The sequence below is a fragment of the Echinococcus granulosus genome (assembly GCF_000524195.1).
Source record: "Echinococcus granulosus chromosome Unknown EG_S00013, whole genome shotgun sequence".
Lineage (NCBI taxonomy): Eukaryota > Metazoa > Platyhelminthes > Cestoda > Cyclophyllidea > Taeniidae > Echinococcus > Echinococcus granulosus.
This window is the reverse complement of record NW_020170393.1, coordinates 1,251,317-1,271,199: the sequence shown is the minus strand read 5'-3', so window position 1 is coordinate 1,271,199 and position 19,883 is coordinate 1,251,317. Positions and strand designations below refer to the sequence as shown.

The window sequence follows — 19,883 nt, the reverse complement described above, 5'->3', positions numbered from 1 at the left end:
AATTATTATCAAAAATGGTTTATTTACACGGCTAGTGTGTTCTGGGTGGGAAGGCAGATGGGTTAGACAATATAAAGACAGCAACTGAAGGGGAGACAAGTGGTGGGGCATAGGACTTTAGAAGGCGCAGCGGGTGCGCATATCCTCTAGACGTTTGGCAATGTCGGTGGGGACCTTGTCCATCTCCTCCGCGATGTTCCGCTGTTTATCCGCATCCAGAGTGTTGAACATCTCGCAGAGGTCCCCGTCGATTACGTTCTAATGCAGGCAATGCGGACAGGTAAGTCAAACAGCTTTCTACTATCTAAGACCTCAAACACACACGCGACCAACTTGGTAAACAATTTGAACTCAGACGTCGTGAAATTTGCTAGATTTGTAGGTGTTAGGCACAAAACTACTTCCTCAACAGTAGGCACTTCAAGGATTTTGATTTATGAGGCTCAAACTCACTTCAGACATGGAATGACTTTAAATTTACTTAAAAAGAGAGAAACAAGTTAGCGGCGAATGATGGAAAAGTGAGGTAATTGCGCAAAATAATGTGGCACAATCGCAAAACACCAACTTTGGAGCAGCTGGTCGGAACTGTCCAAATCTCTAGCAATATTCAAGATGCCTCCTTACAGCCCATCTCGTTTCACGTCTTTCGAAAAATTAGCCGTGTTAATTGTAATAGAAAGCTCCAATCTACGGAAAACAATAGTCTAGACAACAAATGCCAAAATTAGAGAAACACACCCCTGACAGTCAACGTCAAGGGGATGCAAACGAGGCTCAGAGTAAGATACATATAAATTTCTAAAACCAGGGACCCTAAAGTTTTGAGGAGGCTGAATTATTGAGGAATTTGCAATCATGCACAGGTAGCCGGCGAGTGAGGGAGAGCAACTGACCTTGCATGGATAGTACAGTGAGCGATAGTGAAGGTGGTCACGACCCACGAGAGAGATATTCTCCGAGCGCATGTGAAGTTCGAGATGCTGGAAGAAGGAGTAGGCGTCCTTGGAAGCGAAGGGGATGAGGATGCCCAGACTGCCCGAGAGCGTGGCGTACACCAGACCCTCCGAACCGCCCGGGATCAGGGTAGCCTTTTGAAGAGATGTCACCACCTCGCCCACGTAGAAGTGGCAAACCATCTGGAAAAAAAATCAGGCATACAAAGCGTCAGTGCAATCTACTTGTATCTTTTGGCTCCTTTTCGCAATTTAACACCAATCTCTGGTCAACGTTAGAAAGGGGATGTTCTGAATGTGTAGACGACCCTACCATATAATAAAGGTCCAACGAATGCCTTCACCACCAAGATGTTTATCAGTTACTTTCTGATCACTTTCATAGCCCAAAATCGCTACCTAGTACCACCGTCTGTCAAATACTCGAAATGATTTAGATTTAGGAAGAACTCGAACAGATTGACAACACCCAATGGAAGAGGGAAAGCGAACCTCCTCAGGTGGGTTAATAAAACTCCAATATACGATTTATCTCGGCAATTCACTACTTTAAACTTGAGTGAAGCATACGGCTCAAAACCGCACCTCGAGTTTTTGGCTAGCACCTCCAAGGGCGTTCCTGTCCCACAGTGATCGATTCCCACTGGGATCCTCCTCCACATTGTCATTGACATCAGGTGGCAGACGAAGGATGATGATATTGCCAAACTTGTCGGCCACTGCGGCGGTGGAGTTGTCCAAGACAGCCAGCTGAGTGATCCACCGCGGACTGGCGTCATCCGCAAATATCACCATCTGATTGTCTGCCCGTGGCCGATAGCGCACCCAGAAAAGACTCTCCTGCACGTCCGTCACCAGAATACGGTGTCCGATGCCGTAAATGCCGTTTATTAGATTCGGGAAGTGCTGCAATGGATGATCAAACACTAGGCTAGCACCGAAAACACCAATGCATGAGCACGATGGCACTACTCATTGCTAAATCAAAATAATGAGTAATTTTACATGAGGCTACGCGTACCTCCTGGTGCCATCACACAACTACATCTACTGTTCGGATGCACGCTCGCAGACAAAAGGGGAGCATGAACACGCGTGTGCGAGGTGTCGTGGCCAAGTTTCAAGACGTCCGAATGGAGATGAAAGGCAGCCGTGCAAAGGAGCGTTGATCTGAGTTTTTCAGGTCAGCATCTGACCATTAGCCAACCAAACACCTCCGTACATAAGCTCTGTCCACCACATATACACTGACCTTCTACGCCGTCTTCGCGGTATAGAGCATAGGGTCACAAATAGACTGCACTTCTGCTGGAAGTTTTTGGCTTCTCTCCTCAAGCGGATATTGTAATGACACAAGAACTACTCCATTGTTGCCACTACAAATTCGCGTTACCTCTACGACCGGCCTCCCTGCCCTTTCGTACTTTGATAATAGAGCTACACTACTACTGCCAACCTTTCCAATCACAGAAGCTGAGTTCACATCCGGATCAGTTATCAAATAGCTTCGAGGACATGAGCACGCCAGAAAAACCCGAATTTACGAAATGCTAGAAAACGAGGAGAATGAGAGCATACGCGATTCTCGCCCTTCTTGAGAAGCTTTTTTTTGCCCATGTCGTAGAGACGCAGACGATGTCCAATGCCGGCGAGGAGACGGCCCTGGTAGGCACAAAGGGCAGCGGGGTAGTCCTCCACGGAAGTGTCGTGGACGAATTCCAGGAAGTCGCCCGTGGGTGTTGTGCGGTAGGTGCGCAAAAATCCACCTGAGCAGCTGCGAGGGTTAAGCACCAACTCCTTGGAGAGGGCGACGATCACGTAGTAATCGCCGGGTCTAGAAGAGGGAGGAGGGTGAGCAAGTGCTTGAGTCACCTACCGCATTGACTGCAAAGCAAAGACTCGTAGGCGTGGATGAGGTAGGGAAATTTAAACACAAAATGAACGGCACATCCTGCTAAAGAAGATAACGAGGAATAAAAAATTTTTACAACTTTTACTATTAGAGACCAATTTGTAAGTGGATAAGAATCTCAAAACCTTTGCATACTTTAAAGCCAGGTTACACTGTAAAACAACTCGAAACTGCACGTAGTTGTCAGAAATAGCTAATTCTAATATAAATTTTATCAAAAATACCTTTGGATCAACAATAACGCAACACCTCCTCAGCGCGCTATTTAGGATCTAAGGAACTGAATGTCGAAGAATAAAAACACTTTGATTACGGGAGAAGTTTGAGCAATGATCCAGAACACAACCTTTTTACTCGGCAAAGTCTATTGTTTCCTTCAGGAACATAAGGAATTAACAGAAACGAAAGCAAGCAGTAAACTGGGGAGCCCTAAGCTTAGGACGAAATAGTGCAAACAATATTTCTGAGAGATAAAATTCGTTTGCCCAACCTTGTCCTTGAATATGGTCGTATGGGGAGATAGGGCTGGCCGAAAAGAGTCTGGAGCTAGAAATCTCACCGGTTAGTGAATGTAGCCAGTGTTATGGCATGTGCGGCCTCATTTTGAGCAAATCTGCAGATTTGAAGAGTCTCCCCACTGAGCGGATTCATCAAACGCAGGAGACTGGCCCACATGCCTGGACCGGCCTTTGGAGCTCCAAACACATCCTCAGGCAATGATCGAGACAGGAAGCCTGCCGCCTTCTCCCTCTCACGCACATCCCCCAATGAGGCGAGAATTCGCTGTAAATCGAGAAAAATAAAATTTTATGGTAATATGCACATTTGAACCACTCAACATATATGCCTTTTTAATCTTGTCTACACATGCCAATAGGAGGGGCACTCACTTCACTCATCTCTCTGCGCCTCTCCTCCTTCACTTCGTCCGTGAAGGCGTTATGATCGGTTTCAATAATAAAAGTGTTGTTCGATTCGGGGTGGAAGACAAACCTTCGTGGTGTGTATTGGAGGAGAGTGCTAGTCTGATTAAACACTGCGCCCAGCTTTTCCAAGGCTAAAATTCTGCGAGAGATAAGGGCTCATACAATGCAAGCATAGACGCTCACAAGGCAAGAAGCAGAGACCATGCATACCTGAGAGAGTTCTCACAAATAGCTACAATTCCCTCAGGACATTGTTCCGAGGAGAAACCTGAGGCGAATTCGAGAGCCTCATAGGAGAGTGGGATGATATGGAAACGGCTCTGGTACATGTATGAAAGCCAGGACCGACTAGACACCGCCAAAACCGCATCACCACCCTGCATGGCGACGCGAAATAGTTTTACAGGACTTGTACCGAGGTATCGAGTTCTAGTATCGGAGAGCTCCCCTGTTACTGGATCCAACACCACACGGAAGAGGACACCATTGTTGAGACCGATGTTGAGGTAGAGAATACCACCACCAGCTGTATTTTCTGACTCATTAGCACCCATTTCAACGATGCACAGAGACTCAGCTGCTGTCGGGAGACCTTGCATTGTGAGAGGCGATAGACAATCCTGAGAAAATCAAAGCGGTTGGTCAGGAGGTAAGTGGGGAAAGAGCACCTACCGAAGGATCGAGTGAGAGGATTCGGACAGTGTTGTCGGCCAGACCAACGGCCAGGAAGCGAGAGCGCTGTTCATTAGGCGGGATGCGCCCGAGAGCCATGCAGATGACATCTGCAGGCATCTCCTTTCGTTCCGTGTATTCATTCAACTGACCAGTGGCATCCATTTCAAAATATACCAACTCACCACCGGTCAGTGCAATGACCACTTGTCGTCGGTTCACAGCACACCGTTGGATTGTCTTCTTGCCGGGGGTGCGCCACACATTTATGCGCTTGTCTGCGCGAATGTGTCGAATACCATCAGGGTAAACCTGCACGAGAGCATCATCGCCCAGTTGTGAGCACGTCAGAGTCGGCGTTGTGCCCAGAAAACCCGAATCAGTCACTTCCTCAACAGTCTCACCGATGGAGAGAACGAGAGTTGCATTGACGAAAGAGACAATAATGAAGGAATCGTACTCCTCTAAAGAGTGAACATTAAAATGTTGGGCGGGTCATTACCTTCCGAATTGCGTTTTACCGTCCATACTGCGTTCGGACTGCCGGGTAGGTCAGATTTGGCCATTTCCGTAACCTCTAAGCCGTGACGAAGAAGGCGAAACGTAGACCTTGGACCCCGACCACAAAGCACAGCCATTTGAGGAGTGTCCTCATTGGCTAGATCAGCGATCTGAATTGGTGTCAGGTTAGCATTCAGCACTTACATGAAGACCTGTGATGGGGGAAAGGCTCTCAATGGTGTCCACCTCGATCAAATTCTTCAGTGGGCGGGGCGAGAAGTAAAAAGTGTCGCCTTCTTCCAACGGCATAGCCGACGAGAATTCAGGCTCATCGTCATTATCGCCCAGATGAGCAATTTGATATAGGTGGCTAAAGAAATGTTGCGGTCGGAATGCTTGACTTACTGATTCCCAAACTCTGAGGCAACAAAAAGAAAGCCCGTTTTCAACACACACATCGCCGAAGCTACAGGCACGGTGTCAAAATACTTTAAGCGAATCTCAGTGACAGTTTCTTTGTCCTTTTCAAGATTAATTTTGAAAACATCGCCCTGTTCAGTTTGGGCGAGAAAAAAGAAGAGGTTCTTGGTCCTGTGTGTAGCGCTGCAAACAAACAAAAGTCCTCGGTCTGGATCGTCCAGATCATTGCGACGCTGAGGAATAGGACAACGAATATCGGGCTCATCACCGAAATTCTTGTAAGTGATGTAGTTCTCGGAGCAAATAAGAATCCCAGAGTGAACCTCATTTCCACCTGGTACTGTGATCAAAAAGTTAGCGTGCTCCTCTAGTGGTTCAGAGTACTTGCGTACGACGTGATTGAGACCGAGATCCAATTCGTAATAGGTGAGTAGCTGATGGGCAGACCTTGCGGCCTCGCCAGTGGCATCTTGGTCAGCCTCCTCATAATCCATCTCAATGCAAGCGAATGTGGGATTCTCAAATCCTACATCAACACCAACCATGTGGTAGACAAGAGTATTCGATTTGTGGGCTTCAAGTGGGGATGAAATTGTGAGCCGGGCTTGAGAATCACGGTTCATCACATAGACTAGCTTCTGCTTTTCGACAGCTCCGACCATAAGTGCTCGACCCTTTGGGTCAATTGCAAGGTACTGTCCAGGAATTATGCGACGGCAACCACTTTTGCCATAAGTTTCTTGCTGCACTTTCTCAAATATGTTCTTAGAAGGAATGTATTCCAGTACAACAATGCGGCCGGAATCCGACCCAATTACAATATAGTCTGGAAAAATATGGTGAAATGGATTTAATCTAACCTTTTGTACCACCTGTCAAACGAAATGGCATTAACGAACGGATGATCCCAAACACTTCCGTTGTAAGCAAAGTGTATAGTTTACCCGAACTTGCATCAACGCGCATAATCTCAAGAATTTTGCCCTTGGCAACCACGATTTCCTGTTGCTTTGTTCCGGAAAAGCTACCATTGATAGCATGTATAATACCAGATGCCTTCTGCAGACTCAAGTTGTACAAAAACATGTCCGTAAAAGGCCAAAAATGGCTGCAGCACGAAACTTCGACTGCTGCAGTAATGCTGGGACCAATTGAAATACAGATCTAACAAACGTGTCACAAAAATGAGGATAAATGACAAATTCGGGATATTACTACGATTTCCAGGGCGAAGAAATTTGTAATGACAAAGGCGACATCTCCAATTCAGTTATATTCTTGCATATACGACGTATTGAGGTATCAATATATTCTGCAATTTTGCATTGATCCAAGACAATGTTAGCAGTCTTTCGCATTGAAAAACTTAGAAACATAGTTAAAGTATAACCATTTAGAGTCATTTGTTGCTTAGACAAAAATTCTCCCTCCTAAAAGAACTTTTGCCTTAATATCATCGCTTAAAATTAAAGGCATTTAAAATCAAAATTTGATTGGCAAGCACTTGTTCTATACAGGTTTGTTCCTTTTAAATGGTAATTTTGGTTTTTTAATGCAATAATCCTTACTAGTTCTGACAACTCTGAAAATTAGTTTTAAAATCTTTAATGCTCTTCACTCAGATGCCCAAGTGGACATGTTGAAATCCCATTTGATATGCCCAGTCTGTATTTTGTTCTACTTACCCATAGTTCTCGACTGTTATTTGATTCGTCTGGGTGTCCTTTAGCCTCGGAGATTGATAACCAATGCCCCGGAAAAAAAGTAAGCGGTGTTTTGTTTCCTGAGTTCGCCAGATCGTCGAGGATTTGCTCGATCACACGATGCTAGAGAGAAAAATATAGTCAAGAAGGCTCATCTTATTGCAAGACGCAATGCTCTTATGCTCCGCGCGTCCATGCTATTTGAGCCCTTACGTATTTTCTTGTATAACTTTATTTTTTGCATATAGCCCCAGTATTTGTTCCGAAATACTGCATTCTCAAGGGGTGCAATAGTCTTGGGCACGTCGATGGGGTTAGGAGCAGTCATATAACCCTCTCTGGTTGCCCAAAATATCACAACAATACCATAGAATACTTCCGTGAAATCCGAGAACCCTCTCAAGATCTCCAACCCTTCGAAAACTTGGACGAGGAACTAAGCATTGACAAACAATTCATCAAAGTTAATGAACCTTGCTTGGATGGTCTTGCTTCTGATGCCGATATTCTACTGTTCCGTCGAGCACAGCAAAAACTGGCTTCAGATAAGGTGTGAAACTCGCATTTTTTAGTTTAATTGGTTTATACGGAAGACTATTTATTAAGGCGTCTCTGCACTTGCTTGCTTTTGCTACTTAAAGGTTACTTGGCGTAATTACCATAGAACCCGGTCTATCGGTTGTTGGACTCTTTTCACATTCCTGTTTGTCAAACTAGCCATGCTTCCTTAGCTGTTTATTGTTACGTGCTTTTTGTTTTAGAAAAAGGAAGTCGAGGATCATCTTATTACACTGGCAAAGTTACATGGGATGCAGAAGGACAAGAAACCCCTTTCATCGCAGGTCTTTATTTCACCTTTGCCCAACACTACCACTGAAACCCCTTTGTATACCGAAAATAACATCAAGGAGATTGTGTTCGGTGATTGGGAAATGCAAACATGGTATGGGAGTGTCTTCCCGCCTACAATCGCCTGCCTTCCTCGCATTTACATCTGCGAATTCTGTCTCTCCTATGTGCCTCATCTCGTTGGCTACCGTCGTCATAGGGTAGGCAACTTCGACCATTTCTAAGGGATAAATTTTTACAGTTTCTTAAGTCGATTTGCAGACATCTTATAACACTTTCTGAGTTCAATCGGAGTGGCGGTTGTGCTTATGATAATAGCATGTCGAAACGGTCTGATTGGATTGTGAGGTTGTTGTCATTGGTTTCCTACTTTTTCTTCTGTAGCTCCGTTGTAAGCGAAGGTTCCCCCCAGGCAACGAAATCTATCGAAAAGATAAACTGTCGTTCTTCGAAGTCAACGGGGCTCTGCAAAAGGTCAGCTTATAATGAAGGATTGTTGGGATAGTAATTGGTTATTGCTGCGGGTAAATTACAGGTTGGCACAAACTTTCTGCAAAAGTGTTCTATTTATAGAATTTCGAAGTTAGCGTAATTCTTTTGGCATGAAAAGTAGCAATTTAGGGCCGTATAGCTTCTACACTAAACTCAATAACTGCGAAATGCTTTCGTAAAATGTTGTGTCCATTAAAAACACTTCTTACAATCCATAAATCCATAAATGTACGAGCCCATAATTTACATTTATGTAACAAGCCTATCTTCTGGAAGCAAACAACATAGCCGTAGTCGTCTCCGTTTCTATCTCACTTGCTCCCGATTTGTTCAGTCTATTTCACATGTAATCAAGTAATTTTCGGACGCCACAAAGAGACACCAGTCATGACTATCGGGCGAGCATGAAGGATGAGACGGTGTCTCCCTCCGCCTTCCCTCTCCCTTCTTCCCACCCAAAATAAAGTCCAAATCTGTTGTTGGACATCCATTTGACCCATTTGCTTAGTGGTTCTCACCACGACTTCCCTTCCCGGTTGATATTAGATGTAAGGGCATTGTACTATTGCTATCGCTATTTAAACCCTGCTAAGCGCTTTTGGCATGAGAATCTTTACTCTAATTGATAGCGACACGCAACTACAGTTTTATCGAGAGGGGAGAACCTTCCTGAACGAGATGCAACATTTGTCTTTGAGTGATTTATCGTAAGATTCAAAGTACTTAGGGTATGTGTAGCAGATTCGTTTGTATGGTAATTTTGCGAAGGTGATGCTTTTATCTCTGAGCAGTTTATTAGCAGAATGGAAATTGATTTACTAGTACTATCGCATACTACACCTTCTCCGAATACTGTACAGAAAGTGTTACTAGGATCTCCTGTAACCATGGCTTTGGGATCGAATTAAAATGGGCCAGCAAAGCAAGCTTGAGACAAATTCATGCTATTCAGGCCATATTTTATGATAGGAGGTACAGAATATGGAGAAAGTAGTATGGGTTGGTTAAAGATTACCGATGTTGGCCTAACGTTATTTGTGCTTTATAATTCACATGAGTAATAAGAACTGCAGTCTGTTGTGTTGGTAAATGCACAAAATTTTTTTGGTCAACTACCAATTCGGCGGTAACTTTATCGGCTTTAAGTATCAATGCCTTACTTACAGTGATTCAGTAAACCATTTTTGTTCTTAGGAATACTGCCACAATCTGTGCCTTCTGGCCAAGTTGTACTTGAAGCAGAAAACCGTCCACGAGATCGACCGGGTATCAGCGTTCATTTTCTACATTCTTACCAAAGCTGATGAATCTGGATGTCACATCGTTGGCTACTTTTCCAAGGTAATTTTCATGCCTAATCCAGTGTCGAATGAAGAATGTATCATTCTTGCCGTACACTGTTTGAATTTCGGGCAAATTTTTGTATTAGCCATTCTTTGCTTGTTTCTTTTCCATGATGGACGACCTGGTCCCATTTCATCGTTCTATTAGTAACTGATTTGTCAATGGATTTTCTTTGACTTTGTTGTCATTTTTAATGAAGAATATTGAGAAATTCTTATTTGACGCTCGAAAATTTCCCACATCGACAAATAATCATAGGAAGCTTTTTATGCATTTGACTATCTCATTTGTATTTCTTTTTGCAATTCATTGCCACTGTCAACTAGTCGAACTGAATGACACAGGATGTTATGGCCGAATCCACTTGTCTCATAAGTTAATTTTTTATTAAAGTATTTATTTGAAATCGGTGCTGTTGTACGCAATTTGATCTAGGTCTTTGAATAGCTCCTTTATAACTGTTAGTCTATTAATGATACACGAACCCCAGTTTTGGTTGTTCCCGTCTTCCTTCAGTGTCATTTTCACGTTATATGCTCTCGGGAATCTGTTAAAGTAAATTTGCTTATCAACTATCGTGCTCTGTTGTACTGGAGTAATTTCGCTTGTTCTTCTATCATCTATTCTTAAAAATTGAATGCTAATGTAGGCATTTTGCTTGGACAGTCTCGATCAGTGCATTATTTGGTTTTCCGTGTAAACCCTCATTCGTGTTTTTAAAGGGAGGAACCGGTGTCCCTTCTGCAATCTTGAAAAACTATTTTCTTCTTTCACCCATAACACAAATCGCTGTCTCGTTTTGGAATCCAAATGCAATTGATTCGTTTGTTATGCGTATACTAACTTGTCCTCTTTTTCGTTACCTCCAGCACAAAGCGGAAGAGCAAGATCTCCCACCCGCCACATTTAACAATCTCTCTTGCGTTCTGGTGATGCCACATTATCAGAGGCAGGGGTTCGGTCACATGCTCATTGAATTCAGTACGTCACTTTGTTGTCCTGCCAGCTATTTAAGGCTCCCCGCCTACTCTCCACTATTCGTAACATTTTTCATTAGCGGAACCTCAAAATTATTCAAATATGCATTTTCCGTGAAACCAAGCCATTAGTTCAAGTAGTCTGGAAGACGTTTACTAAATACACCATCAGTAATCCACACAATAAGCTATTCCTACTTAATACTGCCTTAGAGGGTCGCCTTGATTGACCATGCATCTCGTTGATGCTTTAGGGGATAGAGGTCTAGGCACGGCTGATGGTTGATGAAATTGCTCCTACTTTTACCAGCAATGTGTGGATTGCATTATACATGATTCTACTACTGTCTACACACCGAAGAGTTGTTTTTCTTTCACTGTGCATGATTTTAAAGCATAATTAGAATACACATTACTTAATGTACAAATGTTTTCTTGATTGGCGACCGAGGAGCACTAATAGATGTTGCACGCTATTACTTCGTCTGCTCTCCAGTGTCTGTTTTCCTAAAAGCAATCTCGAAAAAAATCTTCACTAATTCACCATTTAGCCTGCGTGAATATTTGTTAGAACTGGACCATACAAAGCCCTTCTGGTGAAGGTGATCTCATTGAATTTGACATGAAGTATCCCAGGTACCGGAATAAGTCAGCAATGGGGTCTTTCAATGTAGCACCTCTTGAGATCTCTGTGTGTTTTGTCCAAACAGAGACATTGAATTAGCTTTTAATTAGCACCCGATTTGCTGTTAGTGGAGACTGCATTGAATCTGCGGTCACCCGAAGTCTTGTAACATTCCGTCAGTCGTTGTTTGCGTACATGTATACTTGTTTAATTACACAGGGCTTTGTGGGTATTCGAGGGTATTACTTTAAAGTACATTTAAAAATAGGCATCAGCATGCGTATTTCCGTAAAGCCACGGGGAATTGCTGTTTAATAAAGTTTCTGTTAGACTAGAACTGGCAGGCAGCTTCCACACGTGGCAGCTGCAGTTGCCTCAGTCATATACATTAGAGTTTGGGTGCCCATCTTGGCGAGCCCTTTCACGACGCTCCCTCCATCATGATAGTTCAAATTCACGGAGCTACGAGGAGGGCATGATCATGGAACTCCCTGATCGTCTGTTCCCGAGTATGAGAGGAGACTATAGTGCCGAAGCATGAAGGCCCTTCTCTATCAACGGCTCGTCAACTGTTCCGATTGTTCAGGGGTCGACTGCTCCATTGGCTCTAATATCATGTGGGGCGGGCTGGTGACCATGACAGACTATGAGAAATTTAAGTACACGATCGTGGGGACTTCAATGAAGTTGACTTAGTGTTGAATATTCTTTTTTGAGGATTCTACACGAATTATGAGATTCTTTCATGCCGCTAAACCTTAATTTGGTGTCTTGAAATACTACGTTTAATCCCTAAGATTTTCATTTATAAACTCCAAACATTGCTTTGGATGTCATGATCTTAAAAATTGAGGGCATTCCAGTAAATGAGAAGGGTTTTACTTTAAAACTCATCTCCTTAGCAGCAGAGTTGGTGGCGAGTGGGCCTTTTTTATCGTTTTTGCTTGATTCAAAGCATTTATGTAGCGGATGGCATTAGGACGACTTTTGCATTCCTACCGTACTCTATGCACTGCGTAAGGGAAGGCAAATGATGCCTACCTTTGGCACGAATTACAAATTCATAAAGAGTTACCTTCCAGATTGTGATTTATTAGTGGTCTTCTTGGGCTGTTCTTTCCCTTCTAGGTTGGGGCCCGACACTTCACTTAAACTGCCTGTTTTTGTCTCTTCAATTTGAGTTCCTCATTTCTTGCAAAACCAGGGTAGCCAAATAAGCTCATGTTATTTCGGTGGTAAGAAAACAGTAATTGCAGAATGTTTTTTTTTCAAATATTGCATCCATTAACATAACCTTTATAACAATCCTAAATTCTCAAATAGACAAGCCTTCAATTTCCAGTCATGTGGACGGTTTAACTTCTTGAAGTAAGCATAGCTGTAGCCGCCTCCGTTTCTGTCTCCCTCTTTCCCAACTTGTTGGGTCTATTTTGCATGTGATCATGTGATTTTCGAACGTCATGACGAGGTGCCAATCATGATTTGGACGAGTATTATTAGAAGGGTACGACGGATGAGGGTGGAGATGAGGATGAGGCGGTATCTTTCTCCCTCCCTTGCCCTCTCCTTCCTCCGACTCCAACTGTATTGCCAATCTCTCATTGGGTGCGTATTGGTACCCATTTGCTTAGTAGTTTTCACCACGACTTCCCCTCTCATTTGATAGTAGATGTGAAGGCAATGTTCGATTGATGTCAGCACTAAACCTTTCCGGGTGCTATTGACATGGTAGTCTGGATTTGTTTTAGTCAGTGGCGACACATCTCTACTGTTTGAACAAAAAGTGAAAGTGTCTCCCAGAACACGATGCAACACTCCCTTTTGAGTGATTTATCGAATGATTCAAAGCACTTGCTTAGGACCCTTGCAACAGATCCACTTTTGATAGCTTTGCAAAGACCATGCTCCCATCTTCGAAATAGTTAGATCAGTGCTACCGCATACTATTCTTTCTCCAAATGCCATGCATTAAGTGTTACCAAGGCCTTTCATAGCCACGGCTTTGGGGTCGGGTTGGACTCACTTTTTGAGGTGGCAGACAAGCCTTAGCCAAATTCATGAGGTCTAAACTACATCTTATGGTGGGAGGTTCAAAATAAGGAGAACGTGGTGCGAAGAAAATGAGTACCACGTCGTCCTAAGTAGTTGCATGCGCTTTGCTAGTGTCTCTCAGTCAGCTGTGTTGGAAATCGCACAAATTCTGTGATTACCTGATTCTATTCCAGATGTCGAATAAAGTTCTGCAGAACCAGAAATTATGTATATTTTAATGGGGAAAAATGTTTCTCTTGTTTTGTCTATGCGCGTTCTTCTTTCAAAGACTCAGAGGATGCCCAATCGTAATGAGATGTTGAGTGGGTGAGCAGGAAGTCCTGCTCACGTGTGGGAGCACTGCTTATTTTTTTTGTAATTGTCGCTGCTGTCATTTTTGGCTCGACATATGGCCGCTTCAACATTTTCCTTCATCTTGAGCATTCCTTTTACTGAAGTCTGCCCTGATTACTTGAATCAAATCTTGTCTTCTTTATCATGACTTGCAATCTTCGGCTCACTTGCCTCTTGAATTATTGAATCACGAAACCAGCGCAACTTTTTAATAGGTCTTGTTTTTTACTCAAGGAGGATAAATGTATTTTCAGCACAATCTGGAAAGTTAATTACGAAAAGGCCTATTTAAAAATCTGTGGCTTTTCCCCTACTTTTTTGAAGGAGCCAAATGGTTCTCCCGGTGTCGTTAAACGGGATGCACTTGGCTGTGTCGTTTCATAGGACTTTTAAAACTGAATGAAGGGGGCCCATTAAATGCACGAAAATGCGAAGATTACGAATAGCAAACGACTAAAATCTCTAAAAGGGAAGCTGTCTAAATTTATGTCTTTTGAGTAACTTTGTGCCTGAGGAATCTAGGCATGAATGGTGTTGTTAATACTGAAAAGGCATTGGCATCCACTTTCAAGTTAAAGCGCTTGCCTTACTGACATTTGAAAGGCAAATCCATCAAGAAGACTAAGCCATTGGTTCCACAACCGGATTTTTATCTGAGTTACCGGCGTCACAAGTATTTGGCGTGTTTCCTTTATCACTTTTGCAACAACTGGTCGCATCTACTTGTGTTGTGAGTTTTTAGTTAGTAGTCATTGTCCCACTGAACGTCAATGGGGATGGGATTGCTTTGGGTGTTGTCGCTGTTATTTTTTTTTCGTAGGTATCTCCATTTTTTAAGACAAAAAACGTGGTCATGGACTTCCCTGATTTTCCAGAGAATGGCATATTCCCCACATTCATTTCTCTTCATTGCATGACCACAAGATTATTCCCACTTTTCTTCTTTTTATTAGCCAATGGGGCTAGGTGAAATGGATGTGCAGTAGGGATATAGGCTTCTCGTTTCAGGTACCACTTTCTCGTGGAACTTAATCGTAAGTATGAGGGATGCTCAGGTCAAATTGGGACTTGTGATTTTAAATGCCTGCCGCTGAAAGGGATGCTACGGTGATGGCATCACACGGTTGTCATGTATACGTTCTATCACCTATAGCCGGCGCATAATTCGTGAGCCGACGCTAAATTTGTTAATTGAGATGACAGCCACGGACACGGGCGGTGGTTCAGTGAGTATGTGTGCAAGTTCAAGTGAGCTGGTGAACGAAGTATCCTGTAGATGAAGGTGTGCAACTAAAATCTGCCCATATGTGCAGAAGATGTGGAGCCTGATGTGTTGATGAGACGATCAACTGAGACTCAGTAAGGAAAGTAACTCCTCCCAAGGCTTCAAGAGTCGAGGACGACCACGACCAGGTGTGCGTCTGTACGCTGGTGCCAACTTGGGCCGAAGTGGTTGCCAGCCTGATCCAGCCCACTGTCTCGACTACCACTTGCGTGAATCATAAAAGAACGTTGAATGCAGGATTTACAGAATGGAGACGAAACCCCTGAGCCCAAGGTTACTATTTTGAAGGGGATGAGCTAGATCATAATTTGCAAGCCTGTGGAAGTTTGAGAAGGTAGCCTCCGTTGGTTGTCATCAATGGATTATTTCATTTTCGGTGAGCAACAAAGAGCTGGCTATTGTTGCTGAATTTTGGCAGAGGTTGGATGCATCATTTCACTGCAGAATTGAAATGGGTGTCAAAGCAGTGGAGTTGTGCGGACTCAGTAAAGATGACGAAGTGACTTACTGATGTTTCTGAGGAGAGGCCCTCCAGCTGTTAGGTGTCAACCGATGGGGGGAGTGTGGATGTGGATGTATGCGTAACAAGAGAATGTGTGGAAGCCGAAATACAGAGTCCATTCCTTACCTTTGGCTCTTTCCTTTCACAAGCTCATGTTTTGCCTCAACTAAGCTTTTTTGTTTAGAAGTTTACGAGTAGAACCGTGACTTTATCATGAGCTCTTGGTTAAATATAGTTTTTACAAGATTCAGAGTTTGATCAAGATTTAGGTCGATGTTTTTTTTTCGGTTTTCTTATCAAAATTACTGAGATAAAGTGCTTTTTCTGTGCTTCCCAGGTTTATTTTGTTCCAATTAATTACGATTTTTTCCCCTTGACAGTTCTCAATTTGCTTTTTTATCATGAATCTCTTACAAATTAATAGGATTTTGGTGAGACACGTAGTGTTCACCTCAACTTCAATCATCCAACTCCCATCTGATAGCAGGTTGTGTGATTGATCCCCTATTCCCAAAGTAATCATGTTATTTTGTGTTTGTTACATGGCCATTGTTGAGGATGAAAAAATGTAAGTAAGCTTTATTCTAATTTGATACAGTACTCACTCGTAGTCTGAAGCTTGGCGAGAAATAAGTGTGACTACGTTGGTAAACCTATGCCCAGTTTTCATGCCATGTCAAAAGTTCGATATTGCGTTTTTCGTCAAGATAAGTCTCCAACTGGGCTGCTTCTCCTGTTTTCTATGGAGGTATTTATGGTTTTCAGAGCAAAGAAAGCGCTTCCACTCCACCCCAAACCTACTTTATATCGTTTGTGCCTACCTTATGCCAATGTCGTTATTCATAAGCCAACACTATTCGTTCTCTCACCGATTGTGTAACCTAGAAAGCATTATTGCGATTTTTACCTTTCTTCAACGTACTTCTTATTATGATTTTTGGCAACACAAACCTTCACTGTTTAAATTCTTGGCAGTTGGAATGTTTTGAAATCTATAGGCTACACTCTGAGTCGCCTGGAGGGCCGTTTGGGCACGCCGGAAAGACCTCTCTCGGAGCCGGGACTTTTAGTGTACAGGCGCTACTGGCGATGGGTCCTGCTCTCATTTCTCCAGCCCTACCACCACAAAAATGTCTCCTTTGAGGGTTCGTTGCATTCTGCTTCCGTGTTCTTTGTTTCAAATGTCCGACTGTGAATCGATGGGTGGTCGTCTGAACCATCTGTCGGCGAAGAAGCCCGTAGTACGGTAATAAAATCACAGATGAAGTCGAAAAATGGAAGATTTTTTTCCTAGAAATGGTTAAATATCATCTAAATGACGTGCCGGAGATGGGGTTTTGGGAATACGAAGTTCCTAGGTTGAGTCCCTGAGATTCGATCAGCATTGCTGTGGTCACTTCAAGCATTGAGTACTTTTGACTGATCAGGCGGAGACTGTTCTACAGGAATCTGTAATGAATGGTGTCAACTGAGCATTCTTAGGTTTTAGCCACTGAGGTGGCCACCAGGAAGAATCCACTTTTGTCACAACTAGCTATTAGCTGATTTTGATCTGATGGATTTGGCCTTGGAAAGGCGCTTACCGTTGTGCTTGGCTAAGCGATTGGTCATAATCGTGAGGGCAGGACCTGAATATGGTTTGAGAGGAGTCAACGCAACTGTGCTGGAGGATATTTTCTATCCATAGTTGTTGACATGACTTTCAATCTGCATTTCGCAGAACAGCATTCGACTTAATTATACATTCTATGGGATGGATCACGTCATCCAAAGTTCTAATCCATGGCTAATTAAGATATTTTCAGAGTTGTATACTTCACACCATCTAGGATTTTAAATATGGAATATTTTCTGATTGTTTTAGTCATCAGTGCAGCAACAGGAATGACCACAAAGGACATTATCACAACCCTTCTCGATCTGGGAATGCTGAAGTACATGCGAACGAAGTACTTCATTGTCAACGACAAGGTAGGTGTTCTGCTAAAAGGTCAGATAGCTGAATCCGATTTCATTCCAACCATTTCGCTATTTATTAGACCATAGTATGAAAGTGGTGCTCACTAGTAGTTTTAACGGATAGACAATGCACTGATTCAAGTCCTTTTTACGCCGCTTCAAGACAAAGTATAGCGTGGATTGAACAGTTGGGAGGTGCGTTAGTAGAAGAGTTGCCACGGTAGTTGCAGCCGGCGTAATTAATTTTTCAAAAGGTCAGTGTTGGTTTTTTTAACCACCCAATCTCACCACCATCAGCATGGTATGACAATTTATTTTCTTCCAGATTTTTTGTTCAGTGGTGCGTCCAACTGAGGTCTGTGCTGTCTCATCTAGTTGGCAATTCTTATTGAAACTTAAACGCAAAACAGCTGTCCATGGAAATGATTTTCTTGCGTTATCCATTCACCCCCACAAAGTGTTTACATAGGCTTCTTAACGTTGTGAATGTTTTCAACAATCGTCTATTGAAATAGCCAATCACCTGTACTCTGACCTTATCCACTGCATTCCGTCGGATGCAATAATCAAACATTTCATTCAGAGGAGCGGCCCAGGCCACATCACGGGGATAGAGGAAATCACCTTACTTTTGTACACAACCAAAGTGCGAAACCACCTAGCGACTCAGTGACGACGTGGACAGCGTTTTTTTATTCTTTATGTCTCCAATGCAACAACGCAATTATACCTTCTGCGCAGTATTTTTTATTTTTGCTCGGAGAAAGGCGAGAAAAAGAGAGAGGGAGGAGTATTAATTAGTCGCAGTCCTTTGGTCTCATGTATGTTTACTGCAAACTACCAAATTCGCTCCTAACAATGATGAAAAGACCATCTTCATGGGATTAAATGCTCGGTGGCACCGGTTTCTTCCCCATTCTGTTTGGAATACTTCGAAAGTGGATTTTGGCAAGCGTTTTGACATTAGTGAATCCGAAATAGCCTTGAATAAGTTGAGATGGCATCTTCTAAATTTCCTATCGTATCGCCTGAGCCGTCTTTGAGGATGTAATAGAGCCTGTGAGTCTGAAAGTTGCTTCACCGTAACACACGGTGGGTTGCGGGCAAGGCTCCGTGCCACTACCGGGTAGACCGGATCGCACGGGACTGGCAAACTCCACATTGTCAAATCTGCAATCTGAGGCGTAGATGTCACTTTGCCAAGGCGCTACCGTGACTGCTGCTGACTGAATTCATGATGACGATCACGAGATTTGAAGAAATGTGTGTTTGTTATTAAGTCGTGTGAAGGAGCTTTGATATCTAGACCTTATTAGAAGTTTGCTCTCGAAGATGTGTTACCCAATCGACTTCTAAAATAATTGAAATTGAGTTCGTATTACTACTGCAATTAAAATGCTTTCTGTTGTGTCTTTTTTAAATCTTTTTGGGCAGTTTTTTTATTCAAAATGGATTTTATTATTTCGCCTTTTATTAGTAAACTACTCGAATCTCACTTTATCAAAAATCGGAAGCTGGATGAACAACAAAAACTCGTTTTACTAGATGATTTCTAATATCCTCTGGTCAACTCTTTCCATGGAACACGTGTTAGTACCTCTCCTTCATCACTGTATTCTTTTACCACCCTTTTGTCGACGGATGAAATTATTGGACTGAGAAATTTCGATCGTATCTCAACAATTCAGGAAATACCTCGATAACGACTTGGTAAGAAGGTGTATGCAGTACTGATTTTATCCCCTCCTCCCCTTAGGCGAAAATTGAGCGGATTCTCAAGGAGGTGGGTGAACCAAGGCCGGATCGGCGGATCGACACATCGTGCCTCTACTGGCTCACCGAATTAGCACCGGTTGTCAGCAGATCCGAATCGCCCAAGAATGTATAGAAAGATGGGCGTGTGCTCATGTGAAAATATTTTTCTATATTTGGTAAGTACTTCCTTTTTTTCCAGAAATACTATCGACACTACTTTACACCCTTTTTCCTTGATTTGCACGACTAGGGATTTTGATGATCCTTTCCTCCAGCTTATCTGCCTATTTGAAAATGAAGTGTTGGTTGGGTTTTTAGAAAAGTGCTCAAAAATTTTTTTGCTTTGGTTTGTTTCAGATCCATGAATGCTCTTGACAAGGGTAGAGAAAAGCGCGGAATTCGTTACCTTATTATTTACAATGTACCCATATTAAATGATTTTCAAGAATTTGGGCGTCAAAATAAATTCAAGCACTTCCTTCTAACAAAAATCAGATAACTGCAGTAACTCTGTCAAGGTGTCATGCCCGCTGTGAGATAAACACTATCGGGTTTTGTGCCCCTTTTTTCGACGAGATGTAGGCTTCTTGCGTAGGGGAGCAAACAACATAGCCGTAGTA

General features: G+C 43.0%; 2 protein-coding genes across 2 annotated transcripts; one reads left to right on the top strand and one right to left on the bottom strand. All coding sequences in view use genetic code 11, as the record gives it.

The window, feature by feature from the left end:
* Nucleotides 1-117: 117 nt before the first annotated feature.
* Nucleotides 118-6,473, bottom strand: EGR_02847 (Splicing factor 3B subunit 3; the record flags this gene model as incomplete). Its single annotated transcript, XM_024492096.1, has 12 exons — nt 118-258; nt 897-1,139; nt 1,542-1,862; nt 2,535-2,790; nt 3,428-3,651; nt 3,759-3,933; nt 4,005-4,414; nt 4,467-4,930; nt 4,969-5,137; nt 5,172-5,337; nt 5,373-6,213; nt 6,248-6,473. 12 exons carry the CDS (start codon nt 6,471-6,473, stop codon nt 118-120), a joined length of 3,636 nt encoding a protein of 1,211 aa, XP_024353590.1.
* Nucleotides 6,474-7,135: 662 nt separating this feature from the next.
* Nucleotides 7,136-19,513, top strand: EGR_02846 (Histone acetyltransferase MYST2; the record flags this gene model as incomplete). Its single annotated transcript, XM_024492095.1, has 10 exons — nt 7,136-7,151; nt 7,339-7,640; nt 7,852-8,139; nt 8,324-8,413; nt 9,626-9,772; nt 10,645-10,756; nt 16,548-16,694; nt 17,414-17,520; nt 19,265-19,390; nt 19,463-19,513. 10 exons carry the CDS (start codon nt 7,136-7,138, stop codon nt 19,511-19,513), a joined length of 1,386 nt encoding a protein of 461 aa, XP_024353589.1.
* Between the last annotated feature and the right edge of the window lie 370 nt (nt 19,514-19,883).